Genomic DNA, 20,440 nt, shown 5'->3' with positions numbered 1-20,440 from the left:
TACATATGCCCAAGGTAAAGGGAGAAAACATGTGCCAGGAGGTCACTATCTGCTAGGGGATGTGTTTTACCTCAAGGCATTCCTGAAAAGGGAGACAGTCCATATTCATCATCCCATCCTAGGAGCCAGGATACCACACCTGGTCCCAAGCACAGGGTTTACTTGCGGGTCACAGGAAAAGGTGGCAGACTGTGCTTGGACCATCTCCTATCACACTAATTTTCCCTGAGACGTTTACTCTCCTTTCAGATAATGCATAAAACTAAGAATTGCTTAACTTCTTTATCTTCTTCTGAAATTTTATGCATTGATTGCTACATCTTTTAATTATATATATTTATCTAGAACCTCAAAAACGCTGTTTTATACAATCATATTCATTTATATTTACCTACATATTCACAATTTTTAATACGTTTATTCCTTATTGAATCCTTCTGGGATTTTATTTCTTCTGCCTAAAGAGCACATTTTAATATTTTCTTTAGTGCAAGTCTTCTGATGAAGAATTCCCTCAGTTTTCAATTTAGAATTCTAGGTCTCCAGTTACTTTCTTTAAGAACTTTGAAGACATCTGTAGTCTATCTTCTTGCTTCCATGGTTTTTAATGAGAAATAGACTGTCTCAGTGTTGCTCCTTTGAAGGCAGAATCCTTTTTCTGACACTGTTTTTTTTTTAAGGCTTATCTTCATTTTAATTTTTAGCACTTTTACTATAATATTCCTGGGTGTATATTTATTTTTATTTGTCCTGCATGGAATTTGTAGGTCTTCTATAATCTGTGGATTGATGTATTTTCTTAGTTTTGGAAAATTCTGAGCCTTTTTTTCCCAAAATACTGATTCTGCCCCATTCTTTCTCTTTCTCACCATTTTATTTTTATATTTTTTTTATTTTATTTTACTTTACACTTTACTTTACACTTTACTTTACTTTTTACTTTACTTTACTTCATTTTTTCCTTCTCTAGTGATACCCTCTTCTCCCTGCTCTTCTTCCAACCCTTCCAATTCCTGTGTTTAAACTCCCTTTGCTAAAATATTTAGGGTATCATCTGTATACGAGATTGCATTTTATTGGATATGTCTGGTGACAAAATTATATAACTATTATGGTAATAAAATATTGAAAAGAATGGAACACCTCCTAACTCATTCTATGTGGCCAGCATTACCCTAATACTGAAGCCAGATAAAGACAGTACAAGAAAAAAGTTACCTATCAATACCCCATATGAATATAGATGCAAAAATTCTCAAGAAAATACTGGCAAATTGAATCCAGCAGCACACTAAAAGGATTATATACCATGACCAAGTAGGATTTATCCCAGGAATGCAAGGGTGGTTCAACATAAGAAAATCAATCAATATATTGCATTGTATTAAAAGAATGAAGGAAAAGAGCCACTGATCATCTCAATTGACACAGAAAAGGTGCTTGACAAAATCCATACCATTTCATGGTAAAACCTTCAGTAAACTAGGAATAGAAGGGAACTTTCTCAACAAGATAAAGGAAATATATGAAAAACTCACAGTTAACATCATACTCAATGGTAAAATGTTGAATGCTTTTGCCCTAATATCGAAACAAGACAAGGATGCTCACTTTCACCACTGCTATTCAACATTGTACTGCAAGTTCTTACCAGAGAAGTTAGGTAAGAAAAAGAAAAAAGATACACAAAAATTGGAAAGGAAGAGGTAAAACTCTCTATTCTCAGATTACATGATAATACATATAGAAAATCCAACAGATTCTACAAGAAAGCTACTAGGGTGATGAACAAATTCAGCAAGTGTGAGGCACAAGATCAATGTGCAATAGCCAGTTGTATTTCTAAACAACAGTAAAGAACAATTCAAAAAGGAAATCAAGAAAACAATTCAATTTATAATAACATGTAAAGAATAAAATATCTAGGAATAAATTTACCTAAAGAAGTGAAAGACTTGCACACTGAAAACTACAAAACATTGCTGAAAGAAATTAAAAAATATCTAAATAAATGGGAAGACACCCCATTTTCATGAATTGGAAGACTTAATATTGTTAAGATATCAGTACTACCCAAAGTGATCTACAGATTCAATTAAATCCCTATCAAAATTCCAGCAGCCTTTTGGCAGAAATGGAAAATCCAATCCTCAGGTTCATATGGAACTACAAGGTACCCCAAATAGCCTAAACAATTTTGGAAAAGAAGAACAAAGCTGGAAGACTCACACTTCCAGATTTCAAAACTTACTATAAAGCTACAATAATTGAAATAGTGTGATATTGGTATAGAATGGACATCTAGACCAATGGAATAGAATTGAAAATCCAGAAATAAACCTTCATGTTTATGGCCAATTGATCTTTGACAAAGATGCCAAGTCCTTTCAATGGGGAAAGAATGGTCTCTTCAACAAACCATGCTCGGAAAACTGGATTTCCACTTGGAAAACAATGATTTTGGACCTCTACCTCACAGTGTATGCAAAAACTAACTCAAAACAGATCTATGACCTAATTATAAGAATTCAAACAGTAAAACTTAGAAGGAAACACAGGGTAAAATCTCCACAACCTTGGATCTGGCAATGAGTTCTTAGATATGACAACAAAAGCAAGAGCAACAAAAGAAAAAAGAGATAACTGAACTTTATCAAAATTGAAAACTTTTGTGCATAAAAGGACATTATCAAGAAAGTGAAAGCCTACCTACAGAATGGGAGAAAAAAGGTTCAAAACAAATATCTGATAAGGGTTTAACATCCAGAATATATAAAGGAACCCTTCAACTCAACAATAAAAATATAAACAACCTAATTTATAAATAGACAAATGACTTACATAGACATTTCTCTAAAGTAGATTCACAAATAGCCAGCATGTACATGAAAAGATGCTCAAAATCATTACCTATTAGGGAAATGCAAGTCAAAACTACAATGAGATATCACTTCACCCAAATAGACAGGATATCTATTATCAAGAAAAATGGAAACTATTAAGTGTGGTAGGTTATAGAGACATTGGAACTCAATGCATTAATGATAGTAATGTAACATGGTACAACTGCTATAGGAAAACAGGTTGGCAGTTCCTCAAAAGTTAAACATAGAGTTATCATGTGACCCGGTAAATCCATTCCTGGATACATGCCCAAAATATTGAAGACAGTGACCTAGATACTCATACACCAATGTTCACAGGAGAATTATTCACAATAGTGAAAAAGTGGAAACAACCAAAGAGTCCATCACCATATAAATGGATAAGTAAAATGTGGTATATAAACACAATGTAAATTTTAACCACTTACCATTTTTCAGCCATAAAAAGGGATGAATTTGTGATGCATACTACAACATCGATGAATTTTGGGAAATATTATGCTAAGTAAGGTAAGTCAGACACAAAAGGGCAAATATTGTATGATTCCACTTAGATAAAATATCTAGAATAAACAAATAGAAGAAAGGAGATTCAAGGTCACCAGGGGCTAGTAGGGATGGGGGAAACGGAGTGCTCTGGTTTGTTAATGCTGCCTTTATGCAAAATAACAAAAATGGATTGGCTTTTATAAAGGGGGTTTATTATGTTAAAATTTACAGTTCTGTGGCCATAAAAGTGTCCAAATTAAGACATCAACAAAAGGATACCTTCACTGAAGAAAGGCCGATGGCATCCAGAAAACCTCTGTCAGCTGGGAAAGTACATGACTGACATCTGCTGGTCCCCGGTTGTGTTTCAGCTTCCCTCTCAGCTCCTGTGCATCCTTCGCTTAGCATCTCCAAACGTCCTCTGTCTGCAACTCCAAGCATCTCTGAGCATCTCTGTCAGCTCCCAAGCATATGTCCAAAAGGTTCTCTCAGCTCCTCTGAGCTCATTCTTGCTATGAGCACTCTTATAGGACTCCAGTGATTAAGACCTACCCTGAGTGGGCAGGGTCCACATCTTCATGGAAATAATTTAATCAAAGCTCTCAAACACAGTTGATTGAGTCTCATCTCCATGGAAACACTCAATCAAAAGATTAACATCTGCCCTCACAAGACTGCATTAAAGAACATAGCTTTTGGGGGGCATAATATTCAAAACTGGCACAGGGAGTTATTGCTTAATAGATACAGAGTTTCTGTTGGGGTGATGAAAAAGTTATGGTAATTGATGGTCATGATGGTAGCATAACATTGTAAATATAATTAATGGCACTGATTTATACACTTAAAAATGGTTAAAATGGCAAATTTTACATTCTGTATATTTATTACCCCCCAAAAAATTACATATATTCAAAGAACTCTTAAAACTCAATATGACAAACAACCGAATTTTTTTTATATTTTGAACACTTTATTAGGTGTATTTAATCCAACTAGTCATTAAACTAAAACAAGCTCAGTAAACCATAAAACCATGGATTCAATTACATTGCACTTATTACAATGGTGTATGTTTCACTGTAACAGTTTTAAGCTTATATTCTCTTTGTTTTGGCAACAACATTATAACTGGGTTCTTACCAGGTAATGGAAAGTAAAACTTGAAGTCAGTGTGCAAAAGGAACAATAGTGTTTAATAGATTAGCAGAAAATTGTACACATGGTACATTTAAATTCAAATGTTGCTCTTTTGGAGCCAGAGTATGCTGAATGCTTCAGAGAATTTAAGCTGTGATCTGTGAAACTGAATCTCGGTATATATATTTTTAAAAGAATGATGTTGACAGATAATCTACTTGAATTATGTATTTATTAAGCAAAGTAAATTATTTTTTATTTATTGTTTTAAGGATTACATTGTGTCTGATTACTTGATATAAAACATCACATTTTCTATTAAAACTGAACAATCTATTAAAATTGCTATTATATAATATCATACCTATGCTTTCCAGTAATATTTTAAACAAATATGTATTGTAGATCAAGTACCAGAAACAGTAAAAATAGAAATATTTCATATTTAACCATATGTACAATAAAGTAAGAGAAAATGCCCTTAGTCCCTTTTGTTTATTCTTAATTTCCCAAAGGAGTTATATTACTGAGTGAAGGAATTTTCTGGCTGCATTTTTTGAGGATTTAAAGGTATTACCACAAATTTGGTCTTAAATGATTGCCCTTGAGAGCACAGCTTTTGAAGATAATCATGTGCAAATAAATTACATTCAAATGGAACTCTAGGATGTTTTTGTTATTTTTAACACCAAACAATTCCATAACTGATGCATTTCTGGTGGACAGAAACCAACAGATAAGGAGAAAGAAAATTTAGTGCACACACGTGTTCTCTCTCTAAAGTAATAGCATCGTTCTGAATTTTATTGATGCATTTATTTTCATGAAGTGCAGTAAACAAAATAAATAAGAAGAAAATAAATAAATTCTTATTTATTACTTATAAGATTAAAATAAGTTACTGATTATATTCTTCACAGCCTGTTAAGTCTGTGGTAGCTGTTACATACATTAAGAGCCCACTGACTCAGGTAAAGTAATGATTCAAAGCTCCCCTCCCCCAACCAGGTCAATTTAGCATTAAGGAATGTGTAATTATGCAAGATCATTCTATAACATAAGGCTAGACTACAAGAACAGTGTATGTGCTCAATCTAGCATTAAGGAACATGTAAGTATACAAGCTCATTCATACCATAAGACTACACTAGAAGAACAGTGCATATGCTACAGACTAAATCCAGGTACAGTCAAGTGCTGGGCAGGATTCCTGGCATCAAAATAGGAATGTGTCTGTTTCATCATCTGGTTGGGGTATAAACAGAATCGTTAGGTGCTGCATATTCTCCCAGTCTACATCGCCGAAGAGGTGATGATGTTTCAGATGTTTTGTTCCAGCTGTTTGTATCATTAATGGTTAAATGTGTATCAACTGCACTTTGAGCATTGTCAGATAACTTTTCTTCACCTTCTGGCCAAGGGATATCTCTTTTCAGAATATTCTGGAATATGTGATGTGGTGTTTCATCATTGAAAGGGGGAATTCCAGTTAGAAACTCAAATAAGCAAACCCCAATTGCCCACCAGTCTACCAAAGGACGATGGGCCCTGCGTAATAACTGTTCAGGTGCAAGGTGGTCTGGGGTTACTAGAACCTGTCCATTGTTCACTGGGGCTGCCCCTCTTCTCACACTTTTTGGAGTTTGGTATGGAGTTCCTGACTTGGTGTGATTTGGGGTCTACTGATAAGGCATATTAGGCTCTTCCTTTTTGGGTAAGGGTTACAGCCATGGGGTATGAGCCGCTATAAACACATGAAATTTCCATTGCATCTAAAGAAGTAATGCTCATTTTGAATGGTTCTGAGTTACTGGATGCATTAATATGACTGTTAAAAACTTTGAAAAGCTCCAGTGTTTCTTGTAGAGAGAATTAATGTTTTCAACAACTCTGAAGAAGGAGCTAACATTTTTTGGTTACTGTCTTAGACATCAGGATTCTCATCACCTTTTGGCAAAGTATTTTCTTGGCAGCTTGATGACAGAGTCAGTAGGTCTTCAATATTTAATTCTTCAAAAGAGGATTCTTTGATGCTTTTATCTGGATCTAAAGACTGTCTTTCCACTGGACTTTCCATTATAGAAATTCCAGGAAAAGATGAATCAGAGTCCATACATATACTTCTAGGAGCTCTAGCATCATCAGAACATAGAAAACTAGAACTTAAGTAGTCCTTCTTACTGTCCTTTTTATCCAGTTTTCATATAAGGTTTTTGCTATCACAGGGACAGGTGATTTTTCTGGTGTTTACTGTTTATCAATAAAACAATTGACAATGTTCTTATTATCACAGTCATTTTGCTGACTTCTGTATATTGCTAGCTTAAGGTCTTGGACTTCAGTTGTTAATCCTGTACTTTGATTTACAAAACAATCCATCATTTCATTTCTTTGATTAATCTCTATACAATTTTTTTTAATCTGTATTATTTTCTGACAAGGACTAGAATCAAATAACTCAAAATTTCTTTTTAAAGCTTTCTTTCCAAGGTGCTCTTCAGTCATATTGCCAGAATCCACAGCCAACTGACTCCCCTGAGGAAATCCAGACTGTTTTGTGTCAGTGACCATATTAGGGTTATTTACATCCTGTTCTCTTCCTTCCCAAGAAGGTTTCCCAAAGAAGCATTTTTTAGCAACTTTTACCAAAAAAAAAAAAAAAAAAAAAAAAAAGCCTCCAGTGGCAAGAATGCTACTGCTGGTATGAACGGCAGAGAGGGATAACTCAAGATCCTTTTTTTTCAACTTTTGGTAAATTTTGTACATAAAGACTTGTCAGTTGCATTCAAATTCATCATTGTTGAGACCAATGTCTCATCACTTTCCTAATAATCCTCTTCCCACCGGGACTGCTATGGCATTCTAATTCCATACTAATAAAAGTATGAGACAGGCTGCTGGCACTTGAAGTAGCCAGTCTTTTCCAAGACTGGAGTAGATTACAAGTCAGACACTTCACCAGCATACCTGGACTGGAGGCAATGGTTTCAAGACAAGAGTTTAGTAGTTTGCTAGAATATGGAGTAATGTCATTTTCATATATAGACATAGGACAAAGTAATCCTTGAGAAAGCTGTGATATTTCAGATACATGGGTTGAAAGAATATCCACAGAGTCTTGAATGTTTTCTCCAACTAGTGTGAAGATCCCAAAGAGCTGATAAGAGATAATACTTGTCCTAGAGTACTTGAATAGTCTTGGGTAGGTTTAGCCATTAAAGGTGTAGCAAAGATACCCATCATATTGATATCTCTATTCAAAGTAACTTTGGAAAGGCCAAAATCTGTCAGTTTAATATGACCCTCATTAGGAATAAGCATATTATCTGGTTTCAATTCCCTATGGATTATTTCATGTCTTTAAAGGTAATCCAGAGCCAATGCTACTTCAGAAATATATTTCACAGCCATTTCTTCATCAAAATAACCACATACATGTAGGAGAGCCTTCACATCTCCACCAATAAGATACTCCGTCACCTTCGTCCTGAAGACTGGCTGCTGATGATCCTGGACTCGTGTGTTAGACGGCAAGGTCCATGGCAGCATCTGCTGGTCTTCCCCTTGTCTTCTAGGTTTTGTTGCTTCCAGCTTCTGGCTTCAGTGACTTCCTCTTTGTTTCTATGGCTTCCTCTCTCAGCTTCTGTGTCTTTCTCTTTGTCTTCTGTGCCTTTTTCTTTTAAAACAACCCAATTTTAAAATGGGCAAAATACCTGAACAGATACCTCACCAAAGAATATAAACAGATGACAAATAAGCATATGAAAAGATGCTCATCATCATTTTTCCATAAGGAATTTCAAATTAAAACCACAATGCGATACTACTACACACATATTATAATGGCTTAAAAAAAAAAAAAAATGCCAGTGTGGATGTGCAGCAATAGGAACTCTCACTGCTGGTGGGAATGTACAATGGTACAACCACTTTGGAATACAGTGAGGCAGTTTCTTATAAAGCTAAACATAATCTTACCAAATGACCCAGCAATTGTGCTCTAAGGTATTTAACCAGAAGAGTTAAAAACTTATGTCCAAGCAAAAAACTGCACATGAATGTCTTTAGCACCTTTATTCATAATTGCCAAAAACTGGAAGCAACAAGATGTCCTTCACAGGTAAATAGATAAATAAACTGTGGTACATCCTTACAATGGAATATTACCAATGACAGAAGGAACTGAACTATTAAGCCATGAAAAGACATGGAAGAACCTTAAATGCAAATTTCTAAGTGAAAGAAGCCAGTCTGAAAAGGCTACACTCTGTATGATTCCCACTCTATGGCATTCTGGAAAAGGTAAATCTATAGAGACTGTAAAATCATGGTTACCAGGGATTTGGGGAAAGGGAGGAAGAATGAGTAGGTGTACATCAAAAGTATGATCCTTAAAAGAAGAAACTCTTAAGTTGGACTTCAAAGTTAAAGACTTCTGCTCTGTGAAAGACCTTTTAAAATGAGGGAAAGACAGACTGCGGACCAGAAGGAAATGTTTGAAAGTCACATGTCCAACAAAGGTCTTTTATCTAGAATATACAAAAAAAAAAAAAAAAAACACTCAAAAGATTATTAGAGTCATATCAAAATAATAATTGTAATAATTACAATCAACTGAAACTCACTAAGTATGTTTAAATACATGATGTTCATAATGATAAATGGAAAAACTAACTGGTCTATTTCAGAGGATAATAGGAAAATGATTCATCATCTTGTAATTAATGGAAGATTCAACATCCATCTTGCCTTTCCTATGTGAACTATACCACGTACTTATATTGAAATATTCCAACTTAATCCATTCCTATGGGTGTGAACCCTTGTAAATAGGACCTTTTGATGAGGCTTCTTTAGTTAAGGTGTGGCCCACCTGAATCAGGATGGGCCTGAATCCTATTACCAGAGGCCTTATAGAGAAGGCCTCAGGGAGAAAGCCACAAGGAGAAAGCCGCAGGGAGCAGCCAGAAGCTAGAAGTTAATGGCACCTGGAATAGAAAAGGAGAAGCCAGGAGAGGCTGCAGTGTGCATTGCCATTCTCCACTCTCATGGCAAGCCCCCATGCAGTCCAGCCCCTGCCAGCTCACTGGTGAGAGAAAGGGACATGAAAATCCTCTTCCCCAAGATCAGTAGTGATCACAGCTTTTGATTAGTGACTTTGGTTGGCTGGGGACCTAGCTCTGATAGTGGCCCTTATACTAACCAACCTGGACAAAGGTGGTTGAGAAGAGTTAAAGATACTATGCTTCCTCATGGCTGCTGGGGACAGTTGAACATGCTGCAATGGCCAGGCAGTTCAAGCAAGTGTAGCTTTGGGGAGCTGTGGAAGAAGCTCCTGAACCCCTTCCTGGTTCCCTGCCCAGGGATTTTGGAAGCAGTCTGCACCCCCTTCATGGGTCCCTACCCCTGCTTTGTCTGGGAAAGACTGACTTGGGAAACTCCTCTCTGGGGTGCCCTGCTCCCAGAATTTGCCATCCATGTGAAAGCAGCTTGAGACAATAAAAGGAGTGTAAGAAACCTATTGAAGTGGACAACCTGGGGCAAAGGCTTAACTGCTTTAAATGCCCATGAGAGGGAAGTCTTCCTCCTGGGAAATAGAGGGAGCATCCAAATTCCTGTAAACAGAGGAGTTCCAAAGCTCAACTAACAAGCACAAACTCAGGACAAGACACAGGCCCAGAAAAGACAGGGAAGATCCTGTACTTTGCGTTCATCTTGGGCAGACCTTGCTGATAGGAGGGCTGACACTCAAGAAAATACATCATATCACCAGCTGGTTACAAATCAAGAAACAGACATCTCAGGGAATAAATTTCAGAGTTAACATTTTTAAATATTAAAATGTACAGTGCAAAAAAAGAGAACAAGATTAAGAAACAGGAAATAATGGCCCATCCAAAGGAAGAGGATAAAAATCCAGAAAACAACCAAGAAGAAGACACGAATGTGGGCATACCAAAGAAAGCCTTTAAGAAAATGATCTTTAAAATGCTCAAGAAGATGAAGAAAATACAGAGAAAGAACTAAAGGGTAACAGGAAAACAATGAATGAGCAATATGAGAATCTTAGTAAAGAGACAGAAATTTTAAAAAGGAACCGAACAGAACTACTGCATCTGAAGTCCACAATAATTGAAATGAAAAATGCCCAGGAGGGTTTCAAGCTGGTAGAAGAGAGAATCAGCAAAACTCAACTGAAATGAGTCAGGCTGAGGAGCAGAAAGGAAAAATAATTTTAAAAAAGTGAAAATAGTCTTAGAGACTGCTGGGACACCATCAAGCATGCCAATATACACATCATAGGAGTTCTAGAAGAAAAGAGAGAAAGGGGCAGAAGGAATATTCAAAGAAAAATTTACAGAGGACTCTCCAAATTTAACAAAAGACATGAATATGCACATCCAAGAAACCCAGAAAATACCAAACAGGATAAACATTAAGAAAAATACACCCATCATATATTGATCACACTGTCAGATGCAAAAAACAAGGAAAGAGCCTGAAAGCTGCAAGAGAAAAGCAATGTGTTATGTACAAGGGAAATCTCAGTTAAATTCTGTGCTGATTTCTCATCAGAAACCATGTAGGAAAGAAGGGAGTGGGTTGAAATTCTTAAAGTACCAAAAGAAAACAACTGCCAACCAAAAATTTTATATCAGACACGACTTTCTTTCAAACATGAGGGAAAGATTAATAAGATTTCCCAGGTAAACAAAACTGAAGGAATTCATCACAACTAGACCTGCCCAATAAGCAATGCTAAAGGGAGTTCTTCAGACTGAAAGGAAATTATGTTAGACAGAGGTTTAAAGCAGCAATAAAAAATAAAGACCTGCAGTATAGGTAACCACTTGGATAATTGTAAAGGCTATTACATTGTATTTTTTGGTATGTAATGCCACTTATTACTTCCTACAGGTGCTAAAATGCAAATGCATAAATTGTAATGATAAATCTATGGTTTGGGCCATTCAATTTACAAAGTTATAATTGGTAACATCTACAAAAAAAGGTGGGGGGATGAAGGGGTATAGGAAAAATGTATGTGTATGCTACTGAAGTCAATTTGGTATCAAAACAAATATGAATGTTATATATTTAGGATGCTGTCAGATTCCAAAGGTGAAGCATTAGGAGTTGTCAAGGTGCATAGCATGGCAGACATAAAGTGGAGGTGAGCATCAATGGAGATGCGGGAGTCAATAAATACAGAGGATACAGTGCTAGATGATTTGCTTTGTGGCTGCTGAAGTCACTGAGATTTGTGGAAGATATGAGATGGATGGCAAGACTTTGATCCAAGCACTAAAGTCTGTAATTAATGAGGAACAATATCTGAAAGGTCCATTATTATAGCAACTGGGAGTGGAGTTGGGGAGGGGAGTGGTTTAACCAAGTGGTGTAAATCCCCAAGGAATGGAATTTTAAAGTCCAGAGGTTGAATATCAGGGGACTTCGTTAATCATGAAATGAGATTTCTGAAAAATTGTAGGAGTGAAATTGAGCTATGACAGAGGAATGCATACATTAATACCGAGATGAAAAAACTGACTTTTCAGGAAGTCAGACCTCTTATGGACTGGGAAACTTGGGTCTCTCTTGAAGGAGTCAGCTACAGGCTGAATTTGTTAAAGAAAGCATAATGGAGAAGCTCAAATTCAAGGATGCTCACATTCACCTCCAAAACAGGGTTATAGGCCTCTTCTCAGATATGAAGTTAGCATGGATGTGCTCTGTGAGTGAAAAATCTGAACTCTGAGCAGCCTGGCAGTGCACTACCCAGGAATATGCAATAAAGTCAAGAGCTGGGTTGATAAATAAATTTATGAATCAATCAATCAAATGGGTGGATGAATGGATTCCCTGCTCTGGGAGCTGATCATGAAAAGGATTAGCAGCTTTAACTCTGTCCCAGGAAGTTTGCAGTCACCTAACTGATGGCAGTGTACTAGATGGCCAACTTTGCTTTATAATTACTTGTTAATGTGAGAAAACAGGTTGAAACTTACTCCTGGTTATGTACCACTAAGTGACTTTTTAGCGTTCACATTCAAATTCAAATATCCCAGTATTACTGGCAGTGATTCCTTGTGCACCATTAAAACCTTGTTTAGTCAAGAAATTCCTGTGGTTTAAGCCAACCCATAATACGCTATTTGTTTTAGCAGCCAGTAAACTAAAACAGTTTTTGGGTATCAGAAAGTGGGGTGCTGCTATGATAAATACCTCAAAATGTGGAAATGGCTTTGGAACTGGTGATAGGTAGAGGCTGGAAGAATTGTGAGGTGCTGGATAGAAAAAGCCTAGATTGTTTTGAAGAGACTGTCAGTAGAAATATGGACATTAAAGGTATTCTAAGAAGCCTTAGACAGAAATGATGAATGTGCTATGGGGAATTGGAGGAAAGGTGATCCTTTTATAAAGTGGCAGAGAATTTGGTGAAATTGTATTCTGATATTGAGCGGAAGGCAGAACTTGAAAGCAATGAACTTGGAGTTTTAGCTGAGGAGATTTCCAAGCTAAGTGTAGATGATTTCTCATTGCAGCTTATAGTAAAAGTTAAGAGGAAAGGGATAAGCTGAGAATTAAACTCTTACTCACAAAGGAACCAGAAATTGATGATTTTTAAATTCTCAGCATGTCCAGATAGCATGCTCTGAGACTAGGGCCCAAAGCAGCTCTATCAGGGACCTCCTTGAGCTCTGGGGAAGTGAGTCGCCAGAGGACAAGTTTCCACACAAGAGTTTAACTGAACAACCCTATGTTAAAGAGGGTGTGGCTGAACACGGATCCAGTTAGCCATTTCAGTGGAAGTCAGGGTTGTAAATGCAGTTATCCAAGCCTTCCTCTGGGAACTTCTGTGGGAAGTTCTATTGTTTGATGGTTTGTGTGCTGGTTTGGATGTATTATGTCTCCCAAAGCACCTTGTTCTTTAATGCAGTCTTGTGGGGGCAGATGTATTAGTGTTGATTAGGTTGGAATCTTTGGATTAAGTTGTTTCTATGGAGATGTGATCCACCCAACTGTGGGTAATACTGAGATTAGATTATTTCCATGGAGGTGTGGCCCGTTCATTCAGCATGGGTCTTGATTACTTTACTGGAGTACTTTAAAAAGAGCAACAAAGGCCCAGACGCTTGCTACAGCCAAAAGAGACATTTTGGAGACAGCTGTTGAAAGCTGAAGCTGACATTTTGGAGAATGCCATTTTGAAACACAACGTGGGAGCAAGCAGATGCCAGCCACATGCCTTCCCAGCTAACAGAGGTTTTCTGGATGCCAATGGCCTTTCTCCACTGAAGGTATACTCATGTTGATTCCTTAATTTGGACATTTTTATGGCCTTAGGACTGTAACTTTGTAACGAAATAAACCTCCTTTATAAAAGCCAATCCTTTTCTGGTATTTTGCATAACGGCAGCATTAACAAACTGGAACAGTTTGGACCTGCTTGAACTGCACAAGGATCTGACAAAGTTTTTGCAGAATTTGTATGAGCTGAACCACTGCAAATCTGGACTGAAAGGGACAGAGAAAGGATGAATTAAAGGAAGACTGACTTCAGTGGCAGAACCATGGAAGCTGAGGTCTGAACCAAAAAGATCTCCTCAGTTAAGAGAAGGGGCCGACCTGAGTGGAAAGGGCAGGTCCACCCTCATGCTTGGAGGGGGCAGGCCATCTCTCCTGGTCTTTGGAGGAAGCCAGCATTGTGTACCACTGTTCAGGGAGAGTGCTGCCACCCCCATACTTGGAAATGGTGGGGCCTGTGCCCCAGCTTTGGCTGAGAGCCTGGCCACCATTCTGATGCTCAGAGAGGGCATGGCTACACCCGTGTTCAGGGAGAGCATTGAGACCTTGAGATCAAATGGAGCTTACCCTGCACGGTTGTGGACTTATTTGGGAACCATGATCCCTATCTTCCTTTGGATTTCTCCTTTATGTAATAGGAATATCTATCCTATGCCTGTGCCACCACTGTACATTGGAAGCAGATAACTTGTTTCCTAGGTTTTACAGGTCCATTAGAGAGGAATTTTGCCCCTGGGTGGATCACACCCCTAACTGATTTTGACAAGACTTTGAACTTAGCATTGTTCTAAAATGGTTTATGGCTTTGGGGATGTTGTGATGGAATGAATGTATTTTGCATGTGGGAAGAGCATGTTTTTTGGGGGTCCAGAAGCAGACTGCTGAGGATTGAATCATGTCTCCCACAGACAGCATGATCATGCCCCAACCCCTGGTCCTGTGGTTGTGAACCCATTTGTAAATAGGACCTTTGGAGATGTTATTAGCTAAGAAGACGGTAAGCCTCAATCCAATATAGCTGAGGTACTTATAAGCAAAAGAAATTGGACACAGAAGAAAAAGCCATGGAAAGAAACTAAAAGTCGGAAGTCAGTGGAATCCAGAAGAGCAAGGAGAGGATATTGCCATGTATGGGAAGCCAAGAAACCCCAAAGATTGCTGGCCAGCTGGAAGATACTGACTCCAAGAAGAAACAAGCCTCTAGCCTCTTAAACCATGATCCAGTAAGTTCCCACTGTTTGAGTCAACCTATTGTACAGTATTTGTTTTAGCAGCCAGAAGACTAAAATACATGACATAAAAACAGAAAAAAAAATTAATTTTATTTATTAAAAAGAAAAGAAACATGTAGTTCTTCAGCTTCCATTAATGCCTTTGGGTGAACAGTGCCTTTGACAATGGGAAAAGTCGTCGAACAAGAAAGGGCTGTTGGTTCTGTCCTCAGACTTAACGTTGCTAAGTCAGCTGCATACAGGTGTTCAGTGTAGCATATCTTCCTGGAGCTGGGCATATCCCAGATCCAAGATGCCTGTATGGGAGGGAGTGCTGGGAGTGCTCCACCTCACCATTTTCTCTGTTCTCTGAGAGCCAGTGTCAGACCCTGCCACCAGCCTCCTCAACAGAAACTCCCAGCCATGAAGACTCTCCTCACTGTGTTCGTCTTTCTTTACTTTTATGACCCACTGCTGGCAGGTAAAACGGCAATCTTCCTGGGGGGTGCTTCATCTAGAAGAGCAATTTCACTAAGCGACTTCTTGGATGTGCTCCCATTAGGGACCATTTAATTTTCAAGTGAAAAAGCCTCAACCAGTCTTGAAATCAGCAAAACCTGGGCTTGAATCTTGACTCCTGAACTTGTTAGCTACCTACCTTTAGGCAATGTTCTGAGGTACTCTGAGTCTTGGTTTCTTCATTTGCAAAATGGAAATAATAATACCTCAGAATTTTACACGGATTAAAAGAGAGAGGGTATATAATCTATAAATTGCCTGGCACATGAGCAGTCTCTTTACATTTTCATCAGTAATGTCCCATCTGGTTTTGCTGCTGTTGTTCTGTTTTTAATTCAAGGACATATATCTAGAGATAATAGACAAATAGCCGTAACATTATATTAAGCTTGCTGATACACTGTAATTGTTTATATCTAATTTACCATTCTTGGATTCCTTAGGTACACAGGGAATCAAATATGGAACTGCTTGTTTCAAGAGAATTAATGGTCTTTCTGCAATACAAGGAAATGGCTAATCAGATGAGATAGCTGCTAGAGAGACCGGAGGGAGACCACATACTAGCCTCAAACCCTGACTTGGCCATAACCATTTCTGACTTTAGAAATTTCATCTTGAATATTCTCTTCACTTGGTGTTGCTGAATCAGTCCAAATCCATTTGTTACTAGCTCCCAATTAATTCCTCAACCTCCCTGAAGTATTCTCCAAGCAGATGAACCAGGTTTTCAGGTCATAAGACTCAACATGCTGGATTTAAGAACCCACAGAATCCAGGCTCCTTGAAGTTGTTGATGGGACCAATTCCACTCTGGTTTATGGCAACGAACTCTTGGCCTCCAGATAGTCCACAGCTCCATCCAGTCTACAATATTCCCTATAGTGCCCTATACATTCCCAGAGAGTATCATTTCCATTGGGATTTCTTATCTCTTTACAAAAACCATTACAATTCATCTTCTCAAAATTGTTACAGCTTTATCCTCTTAGGCTTCCCTCTTGACAATTAAGTAAAGTTGAAAGCCGTTTTTTTCACTTAAAGGAATCATTCACCAGAGCTTGATGACTTGAATAGGGTATGTGTTGGCTGGAAATTTCTACAAATAGCCAAATACTGTTACTCTTTTCCTCTTAACACTATCTTACATGAGAAAATAGAGAAACATTCATATTTGTTGATTCTAGTATGTCTAGGAAATAGCAAGCCCAGCTCAGATGGGCTCTTAACTCTATCTTACATAAGAAAATAGAGAAACATTCATATTTGTTGATTCTGGTATGTCTAGGAAATTGCAAGCCCAGCTCAGATGCCTTGATCTCTAGTAAGACTTCCCAAATCTTCCTAGTACAATTGATTTCACTCTCCTCTGAACTCACAATACCATTTCACGTGGCAAATATCTCACTGCACTTACCACATTTCTCCTCTCTCAAAAATATTTTGTTTCTTCTCTTTTTGTCTTGACTGAAAATGCTTTGAGGGTAAATCATACTCAAATTTGTATCCCCAAGAATCTTGTTGACATGATTTATAAACATTGGTTTTGGAATAAATAAATAAGTAGAAAGATAGTTATAGATAAAGATATAGATGATATAGATATGGGTGATATAAATATAGATGATGATATAAAGCTATAGATGATAGAAAGACATAGATAAGTGAACAACTACATGCACAGCTAAGCCAACTGGATTATTAATTGACCAACTTGTGCAAACTTCCAATTTCGATTTAATTATGTTTTCAATTACAGAACCAATTATTCTAAGCAAGTCCCCTTGGAATCCAGTTTGATGAAAATGGAGGGAATAATCATTCTATGGTCCAAAAAAAAAGGCCTGTGCTGAATTATCTTTCCATTCATTTTCTTTTCAGGCATGAGTCCACTGTCATCAGAAATGCACAAGAAATGCAATGGAAGTGGTATCTGTAGATTTGAGTGCTATGAAACAGAAATGTTAGTTGCCTACTGTATGTTTCAACTGGAGTGCTGCATCAAGGGAAACCCTGGGCCCTGAAATGAGAAGCCACTGAATGCCAATTAACTTAAAAGCCCTAGACCCGCCCATCTTTCACACAGCTAGGGAATTTAGATGAAACTATAATGGTCCCCAAGGCTGTTGGTTTTTAGCATTATTTTTAAACCATCAACATCTTATTACCTTGGATTTTAGAGCTGAGCTGCAGCCTTCTTAAAGAGAGCTAAGCTTCTCATAGAAACATGAGAATGTATTTTCTCACTTGGAATATATTTTCTCACTTCAAAGTGATATCCACACTCTCCTCAGTGCCTATTTCTCTCTCTAGTCATAAAAAGGAGGTCTTGATTAGAGAGGCTTCAAATTATGCAAACAGCTTCTTACTCCAAGCCCTACTCTACAGACCCTTTGGCTCCCCATTCACCATTTTTATGAACTGCCCAACTACAGAAGAATAGATCTGCCCTGACACCCTGATAACCTTACACGTCTCTCATGTAGATCACATCTGCAAGGATCAACCTTCTGACCTGACTCTTGACTGGGTCTGACCCTGCTTTTCTTCCTGAAACAAGGAGAGAGGCCATTTTATGAGATGCTGCCGCAAGGCAGTTTCTCATCCACCACCCCCTTTCAGTTGAACATGGGACTTTCCACCTCACCCTCCCTCAGGGGTCAGCTCCAGGCTATAAAACCACTTGGCTGTGTCCACCACCCACATTGCTCCCCACCTGGTCCCTCTGGTATGGTGTCGTTCTTGGACTAGGGGCACAGAGAGATAATGCCATGCCAACCTTACGTTTGTATTTGTGTAAGTACCCATTTTCTTTACTGGCTGACTACAGAAAGGTGCAGCAAGCACACCTAGTAGCTTCTGAATTGGGGCTGGTGGCCCTGCTTGCTGGCACACTGCTGCTTTGGGACCTAAACTGAGGCCTGGCTCTTGGCACCATCCACCCATGGACAGAGGCAGGAGCGTGAGAGCTCTGCACGTGCAGCTCAGGAGGAGGGCTGGGGTGCATTCTGGTTGTGAAACCATTTCCTTCAGCCTCGGTGCTGACCACAGCTTAGACTCTAAGGATCCTGAGAGGGTTCGGATCCAGCTGCAGATAGCCAAGTGCTGATCTGGTACAGGGCTGAAGAATAATCTGGTACACAGCTCCTGGGCTGAGCTGACAATACTGTCTGCCCAACCAGACCTCACTGCCATTGGGAAGAGATGAAAAGAGAACAGTGGGCAAGAAAGAGGATGAGGGATTGTGAGGCATACTGAACCCCTAGATACTGTCAAACCTTTGAGCAAATCCAGTCTGGTTGTCTTTGGGGAGGAAGATACTAAAAGTCTGGTCGAGTGTGTCCTTTCTCAAAGTCCCAAACTCTTTTGTGGAGAGTAGAAGGGGGGTGGGTTAAAATGGAAGGGGATCAGAGCTAGCCTGGAATGGTAACCAAATCTAAGTATGCAGAGCGAGGAATTCATCCTGACCGCCCAGGACAATTACAGAATCTGAGGGAGTCAGAGGGATCCTTATCTGAAGAGCACTGAATATTCTGGTACTTTGGCCCTCTTAAAATACCAGAAAGCCTTAGGCTTGCTTCTCATTTTGCTCTTCCACTTCAGATGTAAGTTTGCCACATTTACAGATAAACAAAAATCTGAAAACAACTGACCCTGCTGAATACCTGAAGTGCTTCTTCCCAACTAGATGAGCAGACTTTGTTAGAGACCAGTTGGACAGTTGAGCACCGAAGCCAGGTAAAGACTCTAATGAGTTCCCTCTGCTGGAATAATCAGAAACTCTCTGGAATCTAGTTAAGCTCTGCACGGACAGAACTTTCACTGCTACAACAAGCCAATATAGAGTGTATAAGCCACCCCTGCCCTGTCACTACCTTACTTTTCTACCAACCCAATACTCTGCATTCATATACCGTCAAGAAATGAACTCATTTACCAGGATTGTTATATCAAAGGTCGCTGTAACTTGCTTTAATTTTTTTGACATAAAGCATGTATGTTACATGATTACCCTTAACCCTGCTAGGCTTCTTTAATTATATAAACTGACTAAAACTTGGTTAATGGGGGTCAGTCTCAGTACATTGATATAGCAAACTCAAATCCAAGATCCAAAGCCTTCTAAAAATTAAAGCATATGCTAAATCTCTCAGTAAGGCAACAAAATGGAGAAGAATTTTTGTCATAATGATAGAGAGAAATCTCCTTAAAATTCTTTCTGGACATCTCTCCTTGGCATCCCACTCATCCTGCACCTACTTCCCTAACCGTTACGCAGCAAATGTGTCAATACAGCGACGAAATGGCATTGTCTAAAAGTGATTCTGGGAAAGTCAAGAATTTGTAGTGGATAGTCTAAGAAACCTCAAGGGCAAGAAAAACTCTGTCTTTAAGTAAACTCATTTTTACTGAGAGTTAATTTAAATTAGAGGTGGTGTTGATTTCCCTAGATTAACCAAGCTGCTGACCAACTATAATTCTTTCAAGTGTCAGAGATCACAGTAAAAACCACAGAACTAGATTTTAACCTTGCTTTCTCCTTTTACTCAACTTACCTGGAGTCAGACTAGAGTAGTGGGAAAAAAAATCCACTGCTTCTCTCAGTACTCTGAGGGACTCTCTTCTACCCATTTGCTCCTTTGCCCATAAGCCTATAAGGCAGAGACATCCCTCACTTCTCTCCATTTTTCGTACCTGACAGGATGGTGGGATGCCCCTATGGTTTGCACTTATCCTGTAATAAGCTATAATATAAGGCTGATCTTGGGTGGTCTGCACGTGGTGACTCTGGGCCCAGGGCCCCTCCTAAATGGGAATGAAACCGCAAGCACGTAACAGTCTGCTTGACCAGGACAAAGTCAAGAAAGAAAACAACCTCCCCAGAGG

At 38.5% G+C, this 20,440-nt stretch overlaps 1 protein-coding gene and 1 pseudogene across 1 annotated transcript; one reads left to right on the top strand and one right to left on the bottom strand.

The window, feature by feature from the left end:
- Nucleotides 1-5,681: 5,681 nt before the first annotated feature.
- On the bottom strand, nucleotides 5,682-7,982 carry LOC119516881 (annotated as a pseudogene).
- A 7,475-nt stretch (nucleotides 7,983-15,457) lies between these two features.
- On the top strand, nucleotides 15,458-17,577 carry DEFB134 (defensin beta 134). The gene is made up of 2 exons (XM_037812839.1): nucleotides 15,458-15,515; nucleotides 17,435-17,577. Exons 1-2 carry the CDS (start codon nucleotides 15,458-15,460, stop codon nucleotides 17,575-17,577), a joined length of 201 nt encoding a protein of 66 aa, XP_037668767.1.
- Nucleotides 17,578-20,440: the final 2,863 nt, after the last annotated feature.

This window comes from Choloepus didactylus, chromosome 20, assembly GCF_015220235.1.
Source record: "Choloepus didactylus isolate mChoDid1 chromosome 20, mChoDid1.pri, whole genome shotgun sequence".
NCBI classification, from domain to species: domain Eukaryota; kingdom Metazoa; phylum Chordata; class Mammalia; order Pilosa; family Megalonychidae; genus Choloepus; species Choloepus didactylus.
The sequence above is the reverse complement of the archived record's forward strand: the minus strand, read 5'-3'. Positions and strand labels throughout refer to the sequence as shown.